Here is an 18,840-nt window from a genome sequence, read left to right as displayed (position 1 = left end):
TGAGACCCGCCACCTGGACAGCTGATGAACCTGAGGAGTATTTCTGTCTGTAATAAAGCCCTTTTGTGGGGGAAAACTAATTCTGATTTGCTGGGCCTGGTGATGCCAAGAGTGTGCAAAGCTGTCATCAAGGCAAAGTGTGGCTACTTTGAATAATCTCAAATATATTTTGATTTGTTTAAAACTTTTTTGGTTACTACATGAGTCCATGTCTCCACTATTATTCTACAATGTAGAAAATAGTAAAAATAAAGAAAAACCCTTGAATGAGTAGGTGTGTTCAAACTTTTGACTGGTATTATATATATATATAAATATTCACCTGTATTTACTCCACAAAAATGAAACACTAATTAGCTACTAATGTGGCTTTCATAAAGAACTACAATTCCCTATGGGTAAAATGAATGGTGGAAAAACGATTGGAAACATTTCCCTGTTTGACCAATAGATTTTATGGGTATTATGATACCTCCACTGTGGGGCTCTATTGCAACTTTAATTAGAAGGTACTAACAGACAAGGCAAAGGCATGAATAAAACGGCGTCTTGGGACCCACATTGAAACTGAGGGCAAACTCTGCTTTGTCCAGGTAATGGGTTGGATCCAATAACTGGTTTTCCATGAAAGGCTCCAAAACAGCAGGTGGCGCTAATGTAATGCAGTATTTTTTTTCTACTGACCAGCTTTTGTGAAAGGAGAACGCTATCAATTGTTTGTTTTTTTTAAATAATAGAAATTGTTGTTCAAAGGTCGCTAAACAGATTATTAGAGAAAGGTTTCAGCCAATATTCATTTGACAAAACGAGCAGCTACACTTTCATAACCATTTCCAATATGTCGAAACTACAGTTGTTGAATGTATTCGTCACCGAGCGTTTATCCGCGGCTGCTGTGGAGATATTCGGGGTCGTGGAGAAGACCATAGCGGAGTATCAGGAAGAAATCTTCCGTTCAGCAGAGGAGAACGAGCGTCTACGGAGGCTGTTGGACATGGCTACCAAACCAGAGAGAACGTCACACATAGCAGGTTTGTAGTGAAATACAGTTGTTGTACGAGATTTGATTTGTAGACCAATAGATTAGATTAATGTGGCACGTTGTGATATGCCAAAGGGGAGGTGAAGGGTGTAGCCTCATCCCAATATGGCGACTGGATTAAGGGCGAGTATAATGAAGTGGGTACGTCAAAAGCGCTCTGCTGTGGGTTAGACGGTTTTGATTGGTGTTTTTTCTTCGGGTTTTTACCATGCTGCTCAACTACTTTACATGGAGCTACAGTACCGCAAGAGTTTGGATTTCTGTTTTCAAGCTAGAGGATGAGTCTGAGCATTGGTGGAAAAAGTACTAAATTGTCATACATGAGTAAAAGTAAATATACCATAATAGAAAATGACTCAGGTAAAAGTGAAAATCCTAGTAAAATATAGTACTACTTGAGTAAAAGTATTTGGTTTTAAATATACTAAACACTAGAACCGCTGGGCCTAGAGGGACCCCCTTTATGCAAATGAGCAGTCATTGTGACTGCAAAATTCTAACAGTGTAATTAATACATTTCATATGCTATCACTGAAATAATCATTTGATTGTGTTCATGGTGTTTGGTAACATTGGTAAATATTTGTTCCCTGATTCCAAGTAACAAAATAGCATTTTCATTAGTTGATGTAGGCTATATGTAAACACAAATTCCACTGTTAAATACATTTTATTTGTGGAGTGCCTTTGTTACAATTATGAAACAGAAACTATATAGTATGCGTTGGAACATGGTAACAGCTTCTTTTTATAAGTACTTTTTTAAACAAAATACTAGGGCTGAGTGATATGAACAAAATATCATATCACAGTATTTTTCTAAATGTTGACAGTATTTGACGGTACTTTATGTTTTTGAATAATAAAAGTTAGACATTTGCTTTGAGTAGTGCTTGACCCTACGGTGGCAACACATCCATTCTAAGTTATTTCAATGGGTCTTACTCATTCTAATTGTTTTATACTGTTCAATTAAACTTAAACTCAAAATAATTTCCTGCACTCATTTGAGATTATTTCCACACTGCCACGTAGGGCTGCACGATATGGGCAAAAAAAATCGAGGTAGCCCAGTGGTTAGAGCGTTGGACTAGTAACAACGGTTGCAAGATCGAATCCCAGAGCTGACAAGGTAAAAAAATCTGTCTTTCTGCCCCTGAACAAGGAAGTTAACCCACTGTTCCTAGGCCGTCATTAAAAATAAGAATTTGTTCTTAACCTGACTTGCCTAGTTTAATAAAGGTAAAATAAAATAAAATAACCTTAGCGATTTAGAGCAACACTTGGGTGAATTGTTGGAATCATGGAAAAAATAATGATTATTCTAATTCTATAGCTAGAAGATAATAGTGGACACTTTGTGTCATGTCAAACACTGTATTCAAACAAAAATACCAAGGAGGAGTTAGTGACAGGGTAGGAACCAAAGTGATGGTCAGTGTTTCCTTGGGTACCCTATAATCTCTCTCTTAGCTACTTCATGTAGCTAACATATTCAAGCTTTGCCTATTCCTCTTTGATTTAGAAGATACTGTTGCACAAACAGCATGCTGATTTAGGCCTACACCATCACTGGTATCAGGCTGTATAGCTAGCTAAGTTTGCTCTGACTCAGTACATTTATTAGCTAGCTAGCCAGATAACTAGCGATTAGCAGCTAAGAAAAGACAAACTAGCAATTTTTAGATGTAAGAAACACAAACTAATAGTGTAATTATAGAACGTTTGTGGATTTATATTAAGAAGCATGTGGAAACAGCATCGTAGTTATCAACATTGTTGCATGTGCTGCATTGAACATGCAGACTGAATGCAAGTGTCCCTTGGTCGAGCAACAACAAATGCACTCTGAGTGAAAGGGGGTGGGGCTAGGTCTGTGTGGAAAGCGGCATGAGAGAGCGGTGACTGAAGTAGGGGAGTAAACTATAAAAGTGGACATTACACACAGCGTATCACATTTAACAAACCAAACATTCAAATACCGTTATAGAAGGTAAAGTAAAACCGCAAACCGGTCCGTGCATCAATACCGGTATATAGTAATATACGGTATACCGCCCAGCCCTACCACTGTCCGGTAAACAACTAACCAAAATCTAAAACTGACCCTTACCTTAACCCTAACGATAAACTTAACCAAATTTTAACTAATTCTGAAATTAAATATTTTTGTAGGTCAGGAGTGTCAGTATAGCCTTTTCCGTGCTGTAGTGTAGACTAGTCAACAAAAATAGTTTTATTTTTGAGTGCAGAGAGGTCTACCAAACAAAATTACAGGTATTGTATTTAGAAGTCAATATTGACTGAATGTTTTTTCCCCTCCAGACTTCCAGCTACTCACTCCCTCTGTTCCCCCTGAGCAGCAGAACTGTGAGCAGGAGTGGAGCCCCAGTCTGGAGCAGGAGGACCCAGAACCCACACAGATTAAAGAGGAACAACAGGAGCTCAGACTCAGTCAGGAGGACCCACCTCAGCCCTCACATCTGTACCAAAACCAAACTGTGGATGATGGAGAGAGGAGCTCTCTACCTATCATCATAACTGAGGAGATCAAAACGGAACCTGATGGAGAGGGCCACAGAGTACCAGAACCAACCAGTAATCAGCCCCACTCAGTTCATCCAGACTGCTCTGCTGCAGTGGAGAAGCCATATCAGTGTAAACAATGTGGCAACAGCTTCACACGTAAGGGACACTTGACCATCCATTCAAGGACACACACAGGAGAGAACCCCTATCAGTGCAAACAATGTGGCAAAAGGTTTAACCAGAAGAGCAACTTGACCATCCATACAAGGGTACACACAGGAGAGAATCCCTATCAGTGCAAACAATGTGGCAAAATGTTTAACCAGAAGGGACACTTGACCGTTCATTCAAGGATACATACAGGGGAGAGACCATATCAGTGCAAAGACTGTGACAAAGCCTTCAACCAGAAGATAGAATTGACATTGCATATGAGAGCTCATACAGGAGAGAGACCATATATCTGTCCTGTATGCAAGAAAGGTTACATCGCATTAAGCTATTTAAGACTTCATCAGCGTGTTCACAAAGGGGAGAAATCTTACCAGTGCAAATAATGTGACAAATGCTTTGGTTATAAAGGAAGCTTGAAGTCTCATATGAGCACTCACACAAAAGCTTCAGCCTGAAGTGAGAACAACAAATGATTACTCACGTGAATTTCTTGTTACATCCAACTTGTAAATAATAATTATATTTTCTGCCACTTGACAACAAAACAAATGTAGTTGTGTGTTAAAGTTTTTTTTAGGTTGGACTTGAGGATGTATAGCGCTTTAGCACATTGGACGCACTGATTTGTGTCACCTCGTTAGTCAGTATGTGTTACACCTGTGCTGGCCCTTATGCTATTTAAGAGTGGCTGGCCCAGTGCTTCAGTTGTCTTGAATGTGGATGTCCGGTCAACACCTTTTTAGTTGGCTCTCCCTATTTCATTTATAGAAAAATTTTCATTTGTCTGATCTTCCCTGTATTTGTTTTACTCAACCTTTTGGTTTGCTTCCTGTCTTTTAAGTTTGGTGTGGGTTTTTCTTGTGTTGGCCTCTTCTTGGGCAAATTTAGTGGGTGCTCGGGGTGGTTGTCATTTACGTTCCAGTTGTTGTGACTAGTCAACTTTCAGTGGATACCCCAACGAGTGTCTTTCAGAACCCCTCCTAAAACCCTGCCTGTTTCGTTTTGGTTGTGTCAGTGACTTTGTTACTTCCCCCTTCTGTTTGAGCAACGTTATTTGGTTTTGTAGCTGAGGAAAGTAACAATGTGTGTGTGGAGTGTAGAGCATCATTCACTATCTGATTTGTAAGCTCATTTTGGTGCTCACTGTTTTTGGATGCCTATTCGCTGTTACAATGAGGGAATTTTATTATGCTGGCCCGGGTGGGTGGAGTTTGCACCAGGTGAAAAGTGATTGCATCAGTTTGAGACCATGCTGCCTCACGGGTGTGAGCCAATCACATGACAGGCCATAGCCCGGTGCACCGCGGTTCAGCCTAATCAAACTCCCTCACTGCTGTATTTAGCACAGAGCACACATTTGGAATTCTGAACAATGAGTTCTTATTCAATTGTTTAACAATGACTTACAGGATATTTGGGCCACTGTCTTCTATCTGTACTGATGTTAGAATATTGAAGTAACCTATTACGTCTTTGACTATCTATATAATGCAGCAAATAATTTGTTGTAATAAAGTACTTTTTTAAAAATGGATGTCATTCATATTAGAGGATGTATTAAACCTGCCGATCAGCTCTATTTCCTGCCTCCTACAACAACCCTATCCTGACCCATTAGGCAGATGGGAATGTATCTGGGCCCGTTTTCATAAAGCATCTTGGATGAGTGCTAATCTAGGATCAGATCACTCCTGTCCATTCATTATAATTGAAAAAGCTAAACTTATCCTAGATCAGCACTCCTACTTTGAAACGCTTTGAGAATAGAACCCCTGACCCTGTGTTACTGGTTTGGGTCAACATTTACCTCCTCCCAGTTGGTGTCTCCTGAGACATGATGATTTTAAAGGTGCACCAAAGACAGTACAGTATGAAGATGGGTAGAAACTGCTTCTCCAATAGAAATCCCTGATCACACTTGTAGGCGATGCAATGGCGACATTGGCTAGCTAAGTGAATGCACAGAAACGTCATTGGGTCTTACGGTCGCCCCGCCCCAAACTGTGCATGTGAAGGCCGTCAAATCAAAGGCACTCTTGAAATAAAGTTGTTTTTGACAAATGAAAACGTGTCAGTTTGTTACTTTCACAAGGTTGGAGTAATAGCATTTAATCACTTATTACAATGACTCAAATCTAGTTTGTGCCTTTTAGATTTAGAGAAAATGAAAAACAGAAAATGCTCTACAGGAATGATGTCCATCTGAATCATCTTGGCTCCTGGACTCTGTCCATGCATTTCAAGGATGCACTGAGACAATGACTTATCGATGACCCAAGCCCAGCTCAGTTAAGCCCTACCATTTTGTCGCTGAGTTGTCATAATGCTGCAGCAAATGTACATTATCCCAGTGGCGTTTGCAGACACAATGTCCCTCTAACTGCCCTGAATGCCTCTGTTGATCCTACAGTTATTGTATGCAGTAATCATGTGCCTATGAACCAGAGTTCTACTGCTAGCACTGAGGTGGTGTGCCCTAGTAGGAAGTCCACTCAGCTCAAACATAATGAGCCCACATTAGCATATGTAACCTAAGAAACATGGTTCATGAAATCAATAACTTGCTAGTAACAGATGGAATTCATATCTCTGAAACTCACTTAAATAATACATTTGATGATACAGTGGTAGAAATACATGGTTATAACATTTACGGAAAATACAAAAATGTCAATGGTGGAGGTGTTGCTGTTTATATTCTGAACCACATTTCTTTAAAGCTTAGAGAGGATCTCACGTTAAATACTGTTGAAGTAATATGGCTACAGCTTAACCTAAAGCCCATTCTTGTGGGAAGCTGCTATAGACCACCAAGTGCTAATAGTATCTGGATAATATGTGTGAAACGCTTGATAATGTATGTGATATCAACAGAGAGGTAGATTTTCTGGGTGATTTAAATATTGACTGGCTTTCATTAAGTTGCTCACTCAAGAAAAAGCTTCAAACTGTAACCAGTGCTTGCAGCCTGGTTCAGATTATCAGTCAACCTACCAGGGTAGTTACAAACAGCACAGGAATGAAATCGTCAACATATATTGATCACATCTTTACTAATGCTGTAGAAATTTGCTTTAAAGCAGTATTCAAATCCATCGGATGTAGTGATCACAATAAAGTAGCCATATCTAGGAAAACCAATGTTTCAAAGGCTGTGCCTAGTAGTGTACAAGAGGTCATACAATGTGTAGTGATTCTTATGTTGATGATGTAAAGAATATTTGCTGGTCTGTGGTGTGTAATGAGGAGCAACCAGACGCTCCACTTGACACATTTATAAAATTGCTTATTCCAGTTACTAATAAGCATGCCCGCATTAAGACAATGACTGTAAAAACTTAAATGCCTGGAGTTTGAGTGAAGAATTAAAAAATTGTCGGGCTGAGAGCGACGAGGCAAAAGTAATGGCAAATAAGTCTGGCTGCACAACCGACTGGCAAACATACTGCAAATTGAGAAATCATATTACTAAACAGAATTAAAAGAAGAAACTATACTATGAAACACAGACAAAAGTATATAAAGAATGATAGTAAAAAGCTTTGGAGCACCTTAAATTAAATTTTGGACAAAAAGGCAAACTTGGCTCCATCATTCATTAAAACAGATGGCTCATTCGTCACAAAACCCACTGATATTGCCAATTACTTTAATGATTTTTTCAATAGCAAGATTAGCAAACTTTGGCATTACATGCCAGCAACAAACGCTGACACTACACATCCAATTATAACTGATAAAATTATGAAAGATAAGCATTGTCATTTTGAGTGTGGAAGAGGTGAAAACATTATTGTTGTCTATCAACAATGACAAGCCACCCGGGTCTGACAACTTGGATGGAAAATTACTGAGGATAATAGTGGATGATATTGCAACTCCTATTTGCCATATCTTCAATCTAAGCCTACTAGAAAGTGTGTGCCCTCAGGCCTGGAGGAAAGCAAAAGTAATTCCACTACCAAAGAATAGTAAAGCCCCCTTTACTGGCTCAAATAACTGACCAATCAGCCTGTTACCAACCCTTAGTGGGAGTTGTTTTGTTAGACTTCAGTTCGGCTTTTGGCATTATCGATCAAAGTCTGCTTTTGGAATAACGCATGTGTTATGGCTAGGGCTGTCGCTGTGACCGCATTACCGCCACACCGGCGGTCATGAGTCATGAAGGCAGTCAAATTCCACGTGACCGCTTAGTCACGGTAATTAGGCTTCTCCAAGCTCTGATGCTGCTGATGGTCATTAGTAGTCCACCAAACTTACTAACTGCCTGGTACTCAACACTCTATTGTCTCTCTAATCACTGACACCAATGCAAATGTATTCGAAAATCTAATCAAACCCTTCATGAGAGCCCATGAGCTCATGTTGCGCAACATTTCAATAGGCTATGCAATTGTGTGAGAAAACAGAGTGATGGCCTCTACTGAAAAAAGGAGGATCAGATTTCTGATAATGGTCCATTCTAAATCAAAAACAATTTCACACATATTATTTAGTATATGTAAAGACAAGATTAAATCAAGAATAGTCTGATGGGTGACAATATTAGTCTATCACTTGTGAATTATATATTATCACTTGTGAATGATGCCCAGCTTAAGAAACAATGCCTCTTTTTGAAACTTTTTCGAATCATAGTCGCACACCTCATATAGCCTAGCTCATAGGCCTATATGTTTTAATAAGGTTTGTATCACAACTAAAGTGGCCAAATAACTTCTTAAAATTAAGCACATTAATCCGCTTTACAAGGGGTGTAGAGCCTAACTGGCATACATAAGTAGTGCGTGAGTTTCAAGTTTGGAGAAGATCATTTTCACCATAAAAATGCACCTTTATAATAAAAGCATTACATGCATAATTGCATTTGTGGTCAGTTTTCATAACGGTGTTTTCCACTAATTGATCATTTGCGCTTATAGCCTACTACCGTGTGCATTGCTGTGCGTATAATGTGAAGAAATAGCCTAATAGTTCATATCAACATTTTAAGCTAAATGTTCTGATCTGTTGCGTCATCCACATTGCGTAAAAAATGTTTTTTTTTAAGCTAGTGGTTGTATTAATTTGGGATCTATCGCATCCCACAACTGTCCCAGACTATGTTTGGAATATTTAGTTCTCGCACAGAATAGAATAAAATATTCCAAACATAGTCTGGGACACCTTTGTACTATGGGGGATAGTAGATTGACATAGGCCAGTGCTTTTGCTGTTCTTTAGGCCTACTCATCTTGTTGGCTGACGTAAAGTAAATGTGGACAGTTCTTCCAATATCTTCAATATGCACCTCAGAATTGGATAAGGACGGGTACGGATGTGGTGTTCAATGAGGGTCATGCGGCCCGACTTCTTGGAGAACACCACCATGTTCCCGATCGACGAGCTCCCTGAGCTCTTGCTTCTGGGCAGGGTCGAGGTCCTCATTGCTCAGGACCGGGACCACCACCGTTGGCGTCCTGGGTCCCAACCATAACACGGCCAAGGCTGTCCTCTCGTGCCATTTCTTCAACAGGTTCACGTGGTAAATCTGTTGGGGTTTCCGTCTTCCGGGCTGCCGTACGCGGTAATTGACAGGTCCCAGCTTCTCGATCATCTCGTAGGGCCCGTGCCATGTTGCCAGGAACTTACTTTTGGCCGTGGGGATCAAGACCAACACCCTGTCTCCCACCTGGAATTCTCGGGGCTGGGCTCCCCGATTGTAGACCTAGGCTTGGGTGCATTGGGCCTTCTCCATATGTTCCCTCACGACTGGCCATATGGCTGTCATCCGCTCCCTCATCGTCTCCACGTGCTCTACCACGCTGCGTAAGGGGGTCGGTTGGGCTTCCCACACCTCCTTGGCGAGGTCCAGTAGGCCGTGTGGCCTCCTCCCGTAGAGGAGTTCGAAAGTGGAAAACCCTGTGGTTCTTCTCGGATTGAGAACATTAGGTGGGGTAGTAGCTGGTCCCAGTTCTTCCGTCCTGCTCGATGACCTTCCGCAGCATTTGTTTGAGCGTTTAATTGAACCGCTCGACGAGCCCATTGGTCTGCGAGTGAAAGACGGAGGTCCGGATCTGCTTGATCTGCAGGAGAGCGCACCTATCTTTCATTAGGCGGGACATAAACTCAGTACCTTGGTCTGTCAGGATCTCGTTCGCGATGCCCACCCGGCTAAAGAGTTGGAACAGCTCCCGGGCGATTCCCTTGGATGCCGCCCGTAGGGGAATGGCCTCAGGATACCGGGTGGCATAGTCTACGATTACCAGGATGTACCGGTGTCCTCATGCTGTTTTTACCAGGGATCCCACTATGTCCATGGCGATGCGTTCAAAGGGCACCCCGATGATTGGTAGGGGGACCAGTGGGTTTCGGAAGTGTGCCTTTGGGGCGGTCATTTGACACTCCAGGCAGCTGCGACAGTAGTCTTCCACGGCCCTCCTCATCCCGGGCCAGTGGAACCGGGCGACGATCCGTTCCCGGGTCTTCTCCATTCCCAGGTGCGCCCCCAACAGGTGGGTGTGGGCCAGCTGGAGAACAGTTCCCACTTCCTGTCTGGGCAGCAACAATACCTCTCACAGTTCCCCCTGCTTGCGCAACACCTGATACAAAAGGTTATTCTTGATTTGGAAATGGGGGTATCGCCAGTCACTCATCCCCGGAAGTAGCTGTCCATCCACCGCTATCACTTGGGCTGCGGCGGCTTTCAAGTTAGGGTCCTCCCACTGGGCCGTCCCGAATTGTCTCCTCAGTTGGCCCTCAGGGGGTGTCTCGACTGGCCCCTCGAAATCGAGGAGGGGGAGGCTGGGCACCCCCTCTGACTCTGGACACGTAGATACAGGTTGGTCAACCGTTTGCTTCCGGGCCACACAGACGATGGGTCGTCCTCACTCTCGTCTTCGGACGGCTCGTACCTTCTTCCTCAGCTCATGACCCCGCAGGGCCGCGAACAGTGGACAATCTCATCCCACTAGGAGAGGTATCGGCAACTCTGGTACTGCACCCACCATCATCTGGCAGTTCCCTTGTGGCGTCACGATGTTGGCCCATACGGTTGGATACCACTTTGTGTCCCCGTGAACACAGGAAATGGACATCTCCCTACCCCGTTCAGTCTCCTGGTTCAGCAGGCTCGTGGTTACGAGGGTAACCATACTATCGGAGTCTAATAGAGCTTCCATGTCGTGTCCGTCAACCTTCACCGGGACCATGGGTGCAGTTGATTTGTGGTGTGCCCAACAGGAGGTGACGTAGTTCACTGCGTGACCCACCTCGCTTCCGGGGCTTGCTGATGGCATAGACTCCTCCTCTCGCAATTCCAGGCCATGTGCCCCGGGCGCCACACTCAAAACACCTTTGGTCTCCATCAACCTGGGGTCGTCGGTGGCGGGTCGGCCCTACCCCAGCCGTCTCTCCACGGGTTTGCGGTCCTTTGGCCCTGCCGACTGTCGGTTCAGGGTGCCCAGCAGTGGGGCTGTCCTTCCGACTCCTCGAATGGGTCGTCGACTCAGCCCGGTTCCCACTCAGCAGAGCCTGAGTGTTCTGATGTGTCTCCACTGCATCCAGGAGGCCCTCCAAGGTCTGGGGCGCGCATAGACTCACTGCCCTCTTCATGTAGTGGGGTAGTGCCCGTAGGAAGCGATCCAGGACCACTTTGTCTAGGATGGAGAGGGTGGGTACGTCGGTTAGGAGCCATCCCCTGGTGACGCGTAGTAGGTCGCTCATCTGGGCTCGGGGGGATGCGTCGGCTACGAACCTCCAGTTGTGGAATAGTTGAGCCCGATAGGCCAGGCTGTACCCGTGGCGGCTGAGTATCTCCCGTTTGAGTCCATTGTAGTTAGCTGCCTGTTCATTGTTCAGGTCCCAATACACCTTTTGGGCATTCCCAGAGAGGAACGGGTCCAGCAGACTGGCCCACTTCTGCCTTGGCCATCCTTCCCGTAGTGCTGTTCATTCAAACGTACAGAGGTAGGTTTCGATGTTGTCATCTTCTGTTAGCTTGATTAAAAACTGGTTTGGATGTGATTCAGTAGACGCTCCTCCTTGTAGCTTCCTGATTTCCTCAATGAGGCGGATGTTTTGTAGCCGCTGTTCCTCCAGCGTTCGTTCCTGCACTGCCTGTTGGGCTTGTTGGGCCCGGATGAACTGAGCTATCAACTCGTCCATGCTGATGCTGCGTAAACGTCAACCCTGATCTGACCACATTGTCAGAGTGCCCGCATTCTCCACCACTTGTGGCAGACCAGGGGGTTGGGTCTAAACGTTTACACAGATCAGACACGGATAGAGTAGGATTAGCTCAGTTTCAAAGGTGTTTATTAAAATAATAGTCCAAAAGAAAAGAATAGGTCTCCCCCAAGAGACCCTCTCCGGGATACCGTCTTCTGGGCTCCTGTATCCTGTGGGAATCAAAACTGAACTCCCTCCTGTTACCTCTGGTACCATCCCCAACTATACGGGAGTCCTTTCCTCCCCCAGTCTCTCCTGTGTGCTGCCCTTTTGGCAGCTTTATGGACTTGTACAGCTGGTGAGCAATCAGCCCTTGATTACTCACCAATCAGCCACAATTAGTCCTGGCCGGAGATCCCATTGAGACCTGGTACATCCAGCAGATGGAGCCATCGCCTCGTGATCTATACGCCGTCTGTCACCAGGCCTCGACGAGTCACCCCCTGGTGGCTGACCTGCTGAATGCCACAAGAGATGCACAGGAACAGACACACGCATACACACACTAGCACACACGTTCACTGTAATATTGTTGTATGGTGGTATTATACATTTTGTACTGTAGATATGTAGTGGTGTAATAATGTTATATGATGTACTGTTTTGGATCCCTAAGAAACAGCTATGGAAGGTTTTTTCACTTCTCTCATTGACTTCTCAAACCCCAAACCCCGGCTTGGTCTGTTTCACAAGGATCCTGGAAGTCTGAAGATGTTGCGCCTCTGGGTTTTACGCATCGATCGCACCAACAGTGGTTTGGCATGTTGGTACACCAGAACTACATTAATTTCCAATGGAACACTGCGTTTGCCTTGCAGCATTGCGTTGCAGAGGCAGTTGCAGTGTGTTCTGCGTGGTGCATAAATTGGATTTATCGAACGTATGCATCAAATTGTATGTGTAGATGGCTTGAAGGAAATTGTAGCAGAAGGTGAAAGTTTAACTTTTATTGCACACATATCCAGATGATGCTGCGTACCATTTTGCCCAATGACGCTGTAGGTGTGTTCAAGATGTTAGAAACTTTGTGGGTGCACTATGCAGAAATCACTCCGCCATTTATTGGTTGCTAAAATTGTAATAGTTTGCCTAATTTAAGTTTGTGACAAAACAAGCAAGTATAGTGTAGAGTCGCCGTACCATCTCAACCTCTGAAATATATTTTCCATTACCAAAAACATTGTAATTTCAGCTATTTGAAGCTGGTGTACAAAACTGAAAGTAAAATATTTGCTTTCAATGAGAATGATAGATCTATAACTAACATTTCTAAGTGAATTTGGTCGTGTTGCCCAAAAAGTTAAATATCAAATCAAATGTTATTTGTCACAAGCGCCGAATACAAAAGCTGTAGACCTTACCATGAAATGCTTACTTACAAGCCCTTAACCAACAATGCAGTTCAAGAAATAGAGTCAAGAAAATATTTACTAAATAAACTGAAGTTTAAAAAATCTAATCAAATCAAAAAGTAACAAGAAATGTACATAACAATAACGAGGCTATATACAGGGGGTACCGGTACCAAATCAATGTGCAGGGGTACAGGTTAGTCGAGGTAATTTGTTAAGTGACTATGCATAGATAATAAACAGCGAGTAGCAGCAGTGTAAAAACTAAGGGTGGGGGTGGCCATTTGGTGACCATTTGATTAATTGTTCAGCAGTCTTATGGCTTGGGGGTAGGAGCTGTTCAGGAGCCTTTTGGTCCTAGACGTGGCGCTCCGCTACCGCTTGTCGTGCGGTAGCAGAGAGAACAGTCTATGACTAGGGTGACTGGAGTCTTTGACCATTTTTTGGGCCTTCCTCTGACAAAAAGTTACATATTGCAGCTTTTTATTTTACTAGGTAAGTCAGTTAAGAACAAATTCTTATTTACAATGACGGCCTACCCCGGCCAACACTGGGCCAATAGGACTCCCAATCACGGCCGGTTGTGATACAGCCTGGAATCAAACCAGGGTCTGTAGTGAGTCTAGCGTAGTGTAGTCTAGCACTGAGATGCAGTGCCTTAGACCGCTGTGCCACTCGGGAGCCCGGGTGCTTTAATTAGAAGGTACTAAAAGACAAGGCAAAGGCATGAAAAAAAAGTGGTGTTTTGTCTGGTTGGGACCCATATTGAAACTGAGGGCAAAACTTGGTCCAGGTAATGTGGCTCAAAGATCTCGTACCTTAATTAACATAAAATATTTTGGAATATACTGACTGACACAATGGTTTTCCATGAAATTCTCCAATACGGCAGGTGGCGCTATTGTAATGCAGTCTTTTTTCACCGACCAACTTTAGTGAAACGACAACAAGGTCGCTATCAGCCGGTACGCAGAGTCAGAGAGAGAGGTTTCAACCAACATTTCTTTAATAAAACGAACAGCTTGACTTCCAAAAACCAAGCCATGAGGTTGAAGGAATGTTCTGTACAGCTCCGAGACAGGATTGTGTCGAAGCACAGATCTGTGCAAGGGTACCAAAACATTTCTGCAGCATTTGAAGGTCGCCAAGAACACAGTGGCCTCCATCATTCTTAAATGGAAGAAGTTTGGAACCACCATGTCTCTTCCTAGAGCTTGCCGCCTGGCCAAACTGAGCAATCAGGGGTGAAGGGCCTTGGTCAGGGAGGTGACCAAGAACCCGATGGTCACTCTGACAGCTCCAGAGTTCTTCTGTGGAGATGGAAAAACCTTCCAGAAGGACAACCATTCTCTGCAGCACTCCACCAATCAGGGCTTTATGGTAGAGTGGCCAGATGGAAGCCACTTCTCAGTAAAAGGCACATGACAGCCCACTTGGAGTTTGCCAAAAGGCACCTAAAGGATTCTCTTTGGCCTGAATGCCAAGCGTCACATCTGGAGGAAACCTGGCACCATCCCTACAGTGAAGCATGGTGGTGGCAGCATCATGCTGTGGGGATGTTTTTTCAGCGACAGGGACTGGGAGACTAGTCAGGATTGAGGGGTAGATGAACGGAGCAAAGTACAGCGAGATCCTTTATGAAAACCTGCTTCAGACCGCTCAAGACCTCAGACTGGGGGCAAAGGTTCACCTTCCAACAGGACAACAACCTAAGCACACAGCCAAGACAACGCAGGAGTGGCTTCGGGACAAGTCTCTGAATGTCCTTGAGTGGTTTGGCCGGGGCCCGGACTTGAACCCGATTTGAACATCTCTGGAATAGCTGCGCAGCGACGCTCCCCATCCTACCTGACAGATCTTGAGAGGATCTGCAGAGAAGAATGGGAGAAACTCACCAAATACAGGTGTATTTGTACCAAGCTTCTAGCTTCATACCCAACGAGACTCAATGCTGTATTCGCTGCCAAAAAGCGCCTCAACAAAGTACTGAGTAAAGGGTCTGAATACTTATGTAAATGTGATATTTCCATTTTTTTGTCATTATGGGGTATTTTGTGTAGATTGATGAGGGGAAAAAACAATTGAATCCATCTTAGAATAAGGCTGTAACGTGACAAAATATGGAAAGGGGTCTGAATACTTTCTGAATGCACTGTACTGTACCAACGTTTACTACCTGAATTAGTGGGATCATCTGGTTGCCACCAGTGTTTGGAATACATTGAGCTCGTTGACAAAAACAGACCATGGGACACCTTTTCACACAGAGATGTATTTGTCAAAGGTCCGCGGTGGGTCTGTGTAAACCATGCGGTTATATTGGAGAAAGGTTTATAGCAGTGTTGTCATCTATTAATTTACTGTTATAGTATTTCTAAGTAGCAGCCATATCAGCCAGGGAAACTAAGAGCATTCAGATTTTTCTGCCGGACTTTGGCACTCTTTTCCTGAGTTAAGATTATCTTGTGATCACAACAAAACTACTTATTTTACTAAACTAGAGATTTAAATAAATTGTGATTTTTCAAAAAGATAGGCCTGAGTGACGTGGACTGTTTCCTCACCTTATTCTCCTTGTGGTTATCCGTGGTTGCTGGTTACTCAGATAAAAACGGAATGAATCTGAACAATCTCACAAGTTCCAACTTTGGCAGACAAGTTTCAAATTCATCACATTAAAACATCTCAGTCAGATCACGTGAAGGAGTTCCCATAGGTCGTTTAGCGACCCTTTACGAAAACAAAATAGAGCTAGTTACGATGATTGACTGAACAGAATCCGTTTGTCTCCACTCAACTCTCGCTGCGCGACATGCGTCATCAATTTTGTGCACCAGGCGTGTCCGTATAGCCTCTCCCATGCCAAAGAGCTTTGTCTCTTCCTCGGTCGTTACTAGTTACCACAGCCACAAAGCCATAAATCCCGCCTTTTCAAAAATGATTCTTAAAATGTTAAACCTAACCACACCTTAAATAAAATCAAGAAGCAAAATGTTCGTTTTCACAATTTAGCCAATTTTGACTTTGTGGCTGTGGTAACTAGTGGAAACCCTCTTCCTCTCTTGCGCACCCTTGAACGCAACTCCTGGTTCGCCAACATTGCTTTGTTAAGTCACGTGCTGGGGTACCGACTATAAGGCACTCCTGTCCTGTAACCAAAATCTAAAACTGACCCTTACCTTAAACCTAACCATAAACTTAACCTAATTTGAACTAATTCTGAAATGAAATATATTTTTGTAGGTCAGGAGTGTCAGTATAGTCCTTTCCGTGCTGTAGTGTAGACTAGTCAACAAACTAGTTTTATTTTTGAGCACAGAGAGGCCTTCCTAACAAAATGACAGATATTAAGTCTATATTGATTGAATATATTTTTTCCCCTCCAGACTTCCAGCTACTGTCTCCTGCCGTTCCCCCTGAGCAGCAGAACTGTGAGCAGGAGTGGAGCCCCAGTCTGGAGCAGGAGGACCCAGAGCCCACACAGATTAAAGAACAACAGGAGCTCAGACTCAGTCAGGAGGACCCATCTCAGCCCTCATATCTGTACCAAAACCAAATTGTTGATGATGGAGAGAGGAGCACTCTACCTATCATCATAACTGAAGAGATCAAAACAGATCCTGATGGAGAGGGCTACAGAGTACCAGAACTAACCAGTGATCAGCCCCTCTCAGTTCATCCAGACTGCTCTGCTGCAGTGGAGAAGCCATATCAGTGTAAACAATGTGGCAACAGCTTCACATGTAAGGGACACTTGACCATCCATTCAAGGATACACATAGGAGAGAAATCTTATCTGTGCAAACAATGTGGCAAAAGCTTCATCCAGAAAGGTGACTTGGACAGATATACAAGGGTACACACAGGAGAGAATCCTTATCAGTGCAAACAATGTGGCAAAAGGTTTAGCCAGAAGGGAAGCTTGACAGTCCATTCGAGGATACATACCGGGGAGAGACCATATCAGTGCAAAGACTGTGGCAAAGCCTTCAACCAGAAGATAGAATTGACGTTGCATATGAGAGCTCATACAGGAGAGAGACCATATATCTGTCCTGTATGCAAGAAAGGTTACATCGCATTAAGCTATTTAAGACGTCATCAGCGTGTTCACACAGGGGAGAAACCTTACCAGTGCAAAGAATGTGACAAATGCTTTGGTTATAAACATCGCCTAACATCACATATGAGCACTCATACTAAAGGGCATAAATGATATTACTGCACTGAGTGCAATAATAGCCTGAAATGAAAACAACAAATTAATATTTTGTCATTGTGAATTTCTTAATACGTCCAACTTCTAAATAGTTATGTTCTGTTTTCTGGCCATTAACAACAGAACAAACTGAGTAATGTGTGTTGAGGGGAAATCACCAGTCAGTATCAGATTGGTAAACTGAATCTAGCGCTCAGTTTCAGGGACCTACCCTCCAGGACACTTGTAATGGCTTTCTTCCTGGGGTGAAGGAGAGGACCAAAATGCAGCGCGGCTAGTGTTCAACATGATTTAATAAAGAAGAGACAATAACGTGAACACTAACAAAATAACAAATGTGAAAACCGAGACAGTCCTATCTGGTGCAGAACACAAAGACAGAAGACAGGAAACAATCACCCACAAACTCCCAACACAAAACAAGCCTCCTATATATGATTCTCAATCAGGGACAACGATTGACAGCTGCCTCTGATTGAGAACCATATTAGGCTGGACACAGAAACAGACAAACTAGACACACAACATAGAATTCCCACCCAGCTCACGTCCTGACCAACACTAAACAAGCAAAACACATAAGAACTCTGGTCAGGATGTTACAGTACCCCCCTCCTGAGGTGCGGACTCCGAACGCACCCCTAAAACTCAAGAGGAGGGTCTGGGTGGGCATCTGTCCGCGGTGGCGGCTCCGGCGCAGGACGAGGACACCACTCTACCACTGTCTTTGTCCCCCTCCTTAGCGTCCTTTGAGTGGCGACCCTCGCCCCCGACCTTGGTCTAGGAACCTTCACCAAGGCCCCCCCTAGATAGAGGAGATAGCTCAGGACAGAGAGGTAGCTCAGAACAGAGAGGTAGCTCAAGACAGAGAGGTAGCTCACGACAGAGGGGTAGCTCACGACAGAGGGGTAGCTCACGACAGAGGGGTAGCTCACGACAGAGGGGTAGCTCACGACAGAGGGGCAACTCACGACTGAAAAGCAGCTCTGGACAGACAGGCAGCTCCGGACAGAGAGGCAGCTCCGGACAGAGTGGCAGCTCCGGACAGAGTGGCAGCTCCGGACAGAGTGGCAGCTCCGGACAGAGTGGCAGCTCCGGACTGAGTGGCGGCTCATGACTGGAGGGCGGCTCATGACTGGAGGGCGGCTCATGACTGGAGGGCGGCTCATGACTGGAGGGCGGCTCATGACTGGAGGGCGGCTCATGACTGGAGGGCGGCTCATGACTGGAGGGCGGCTCATGACTGGAGGGCGGCTCATGACTGGAGGGCGGCTCATGACTGGCTAGCGGCTCTGGCAGCTCCTGACTGGCTGGCG

The 18,840-nt window shown here is 44.3% G+C and overlaps 1 protein-coding gene across 1 annotated transcript; it reads left to right on the top strand.

Moving 5' to 3' along the window:
• Positions 1-700: 700 nt before the first annotated feature.
• LOC120050829 (zinc finger protein OZF-like) lies at positions 701-17,521 on the top strand. Its single transcript, XM_038997358.1, has 3 exons — positions 701-1,031; positions 3,368-4,041; positions 17,021-17,521. The coding sequence occupies exons 1-3, from the start codon at positions 839-841 to the stop codon at positions 17,519-17,521; spliced, it is 1,368 nt and encodes a 455-aa protein (XP_038853286.1). The 5' UTR covers positions 701-838.
• Positions 17,522-18,840: the final 1,319 nt, after the last annotated feature.

Source organism: Salvelinus namaycush, chromosome 7 (assembly GCF_016432855.1).
Source record: "Salvelinus namaycush isolate Seneca chromosome 7, SaNama_1.0, whole genome shotgun sequence".
NCBI lineage: Eukaryota > Metazoa > Chordata > Actinopteri > Salmoniformes > Salmonidae > Salvelinus > Salvelinus namaycush.
The sequence above is the reverse complement of the archived record's forward strand: the minus strand, read 5'-3'. Positions and strand labels throughout refer to the sequence as shown.

Coding starts and splice junctions, on each gene's coding strand:
- LOC120050829 (XM_038997358.1), top strand. CDS start 839: ATGTCGAAACTACAGTTGTTGAATGTATTCGTCACCGAGCGTTTATCC. Junction 1,032..3,367: donor GAGAACGTCACACATAGCAG/GTTTGTAGTGAA, acceptor TTTCCCCTCCAG/ACTTCCAGCTACTCACTCCC. Junction 4,042..17,020: donor AGAGACCATATATCTGTCCT/GTATGCAAGAAA, acceptor AAGCCATATCAG/TGTAAACAATGTGGCAACAG.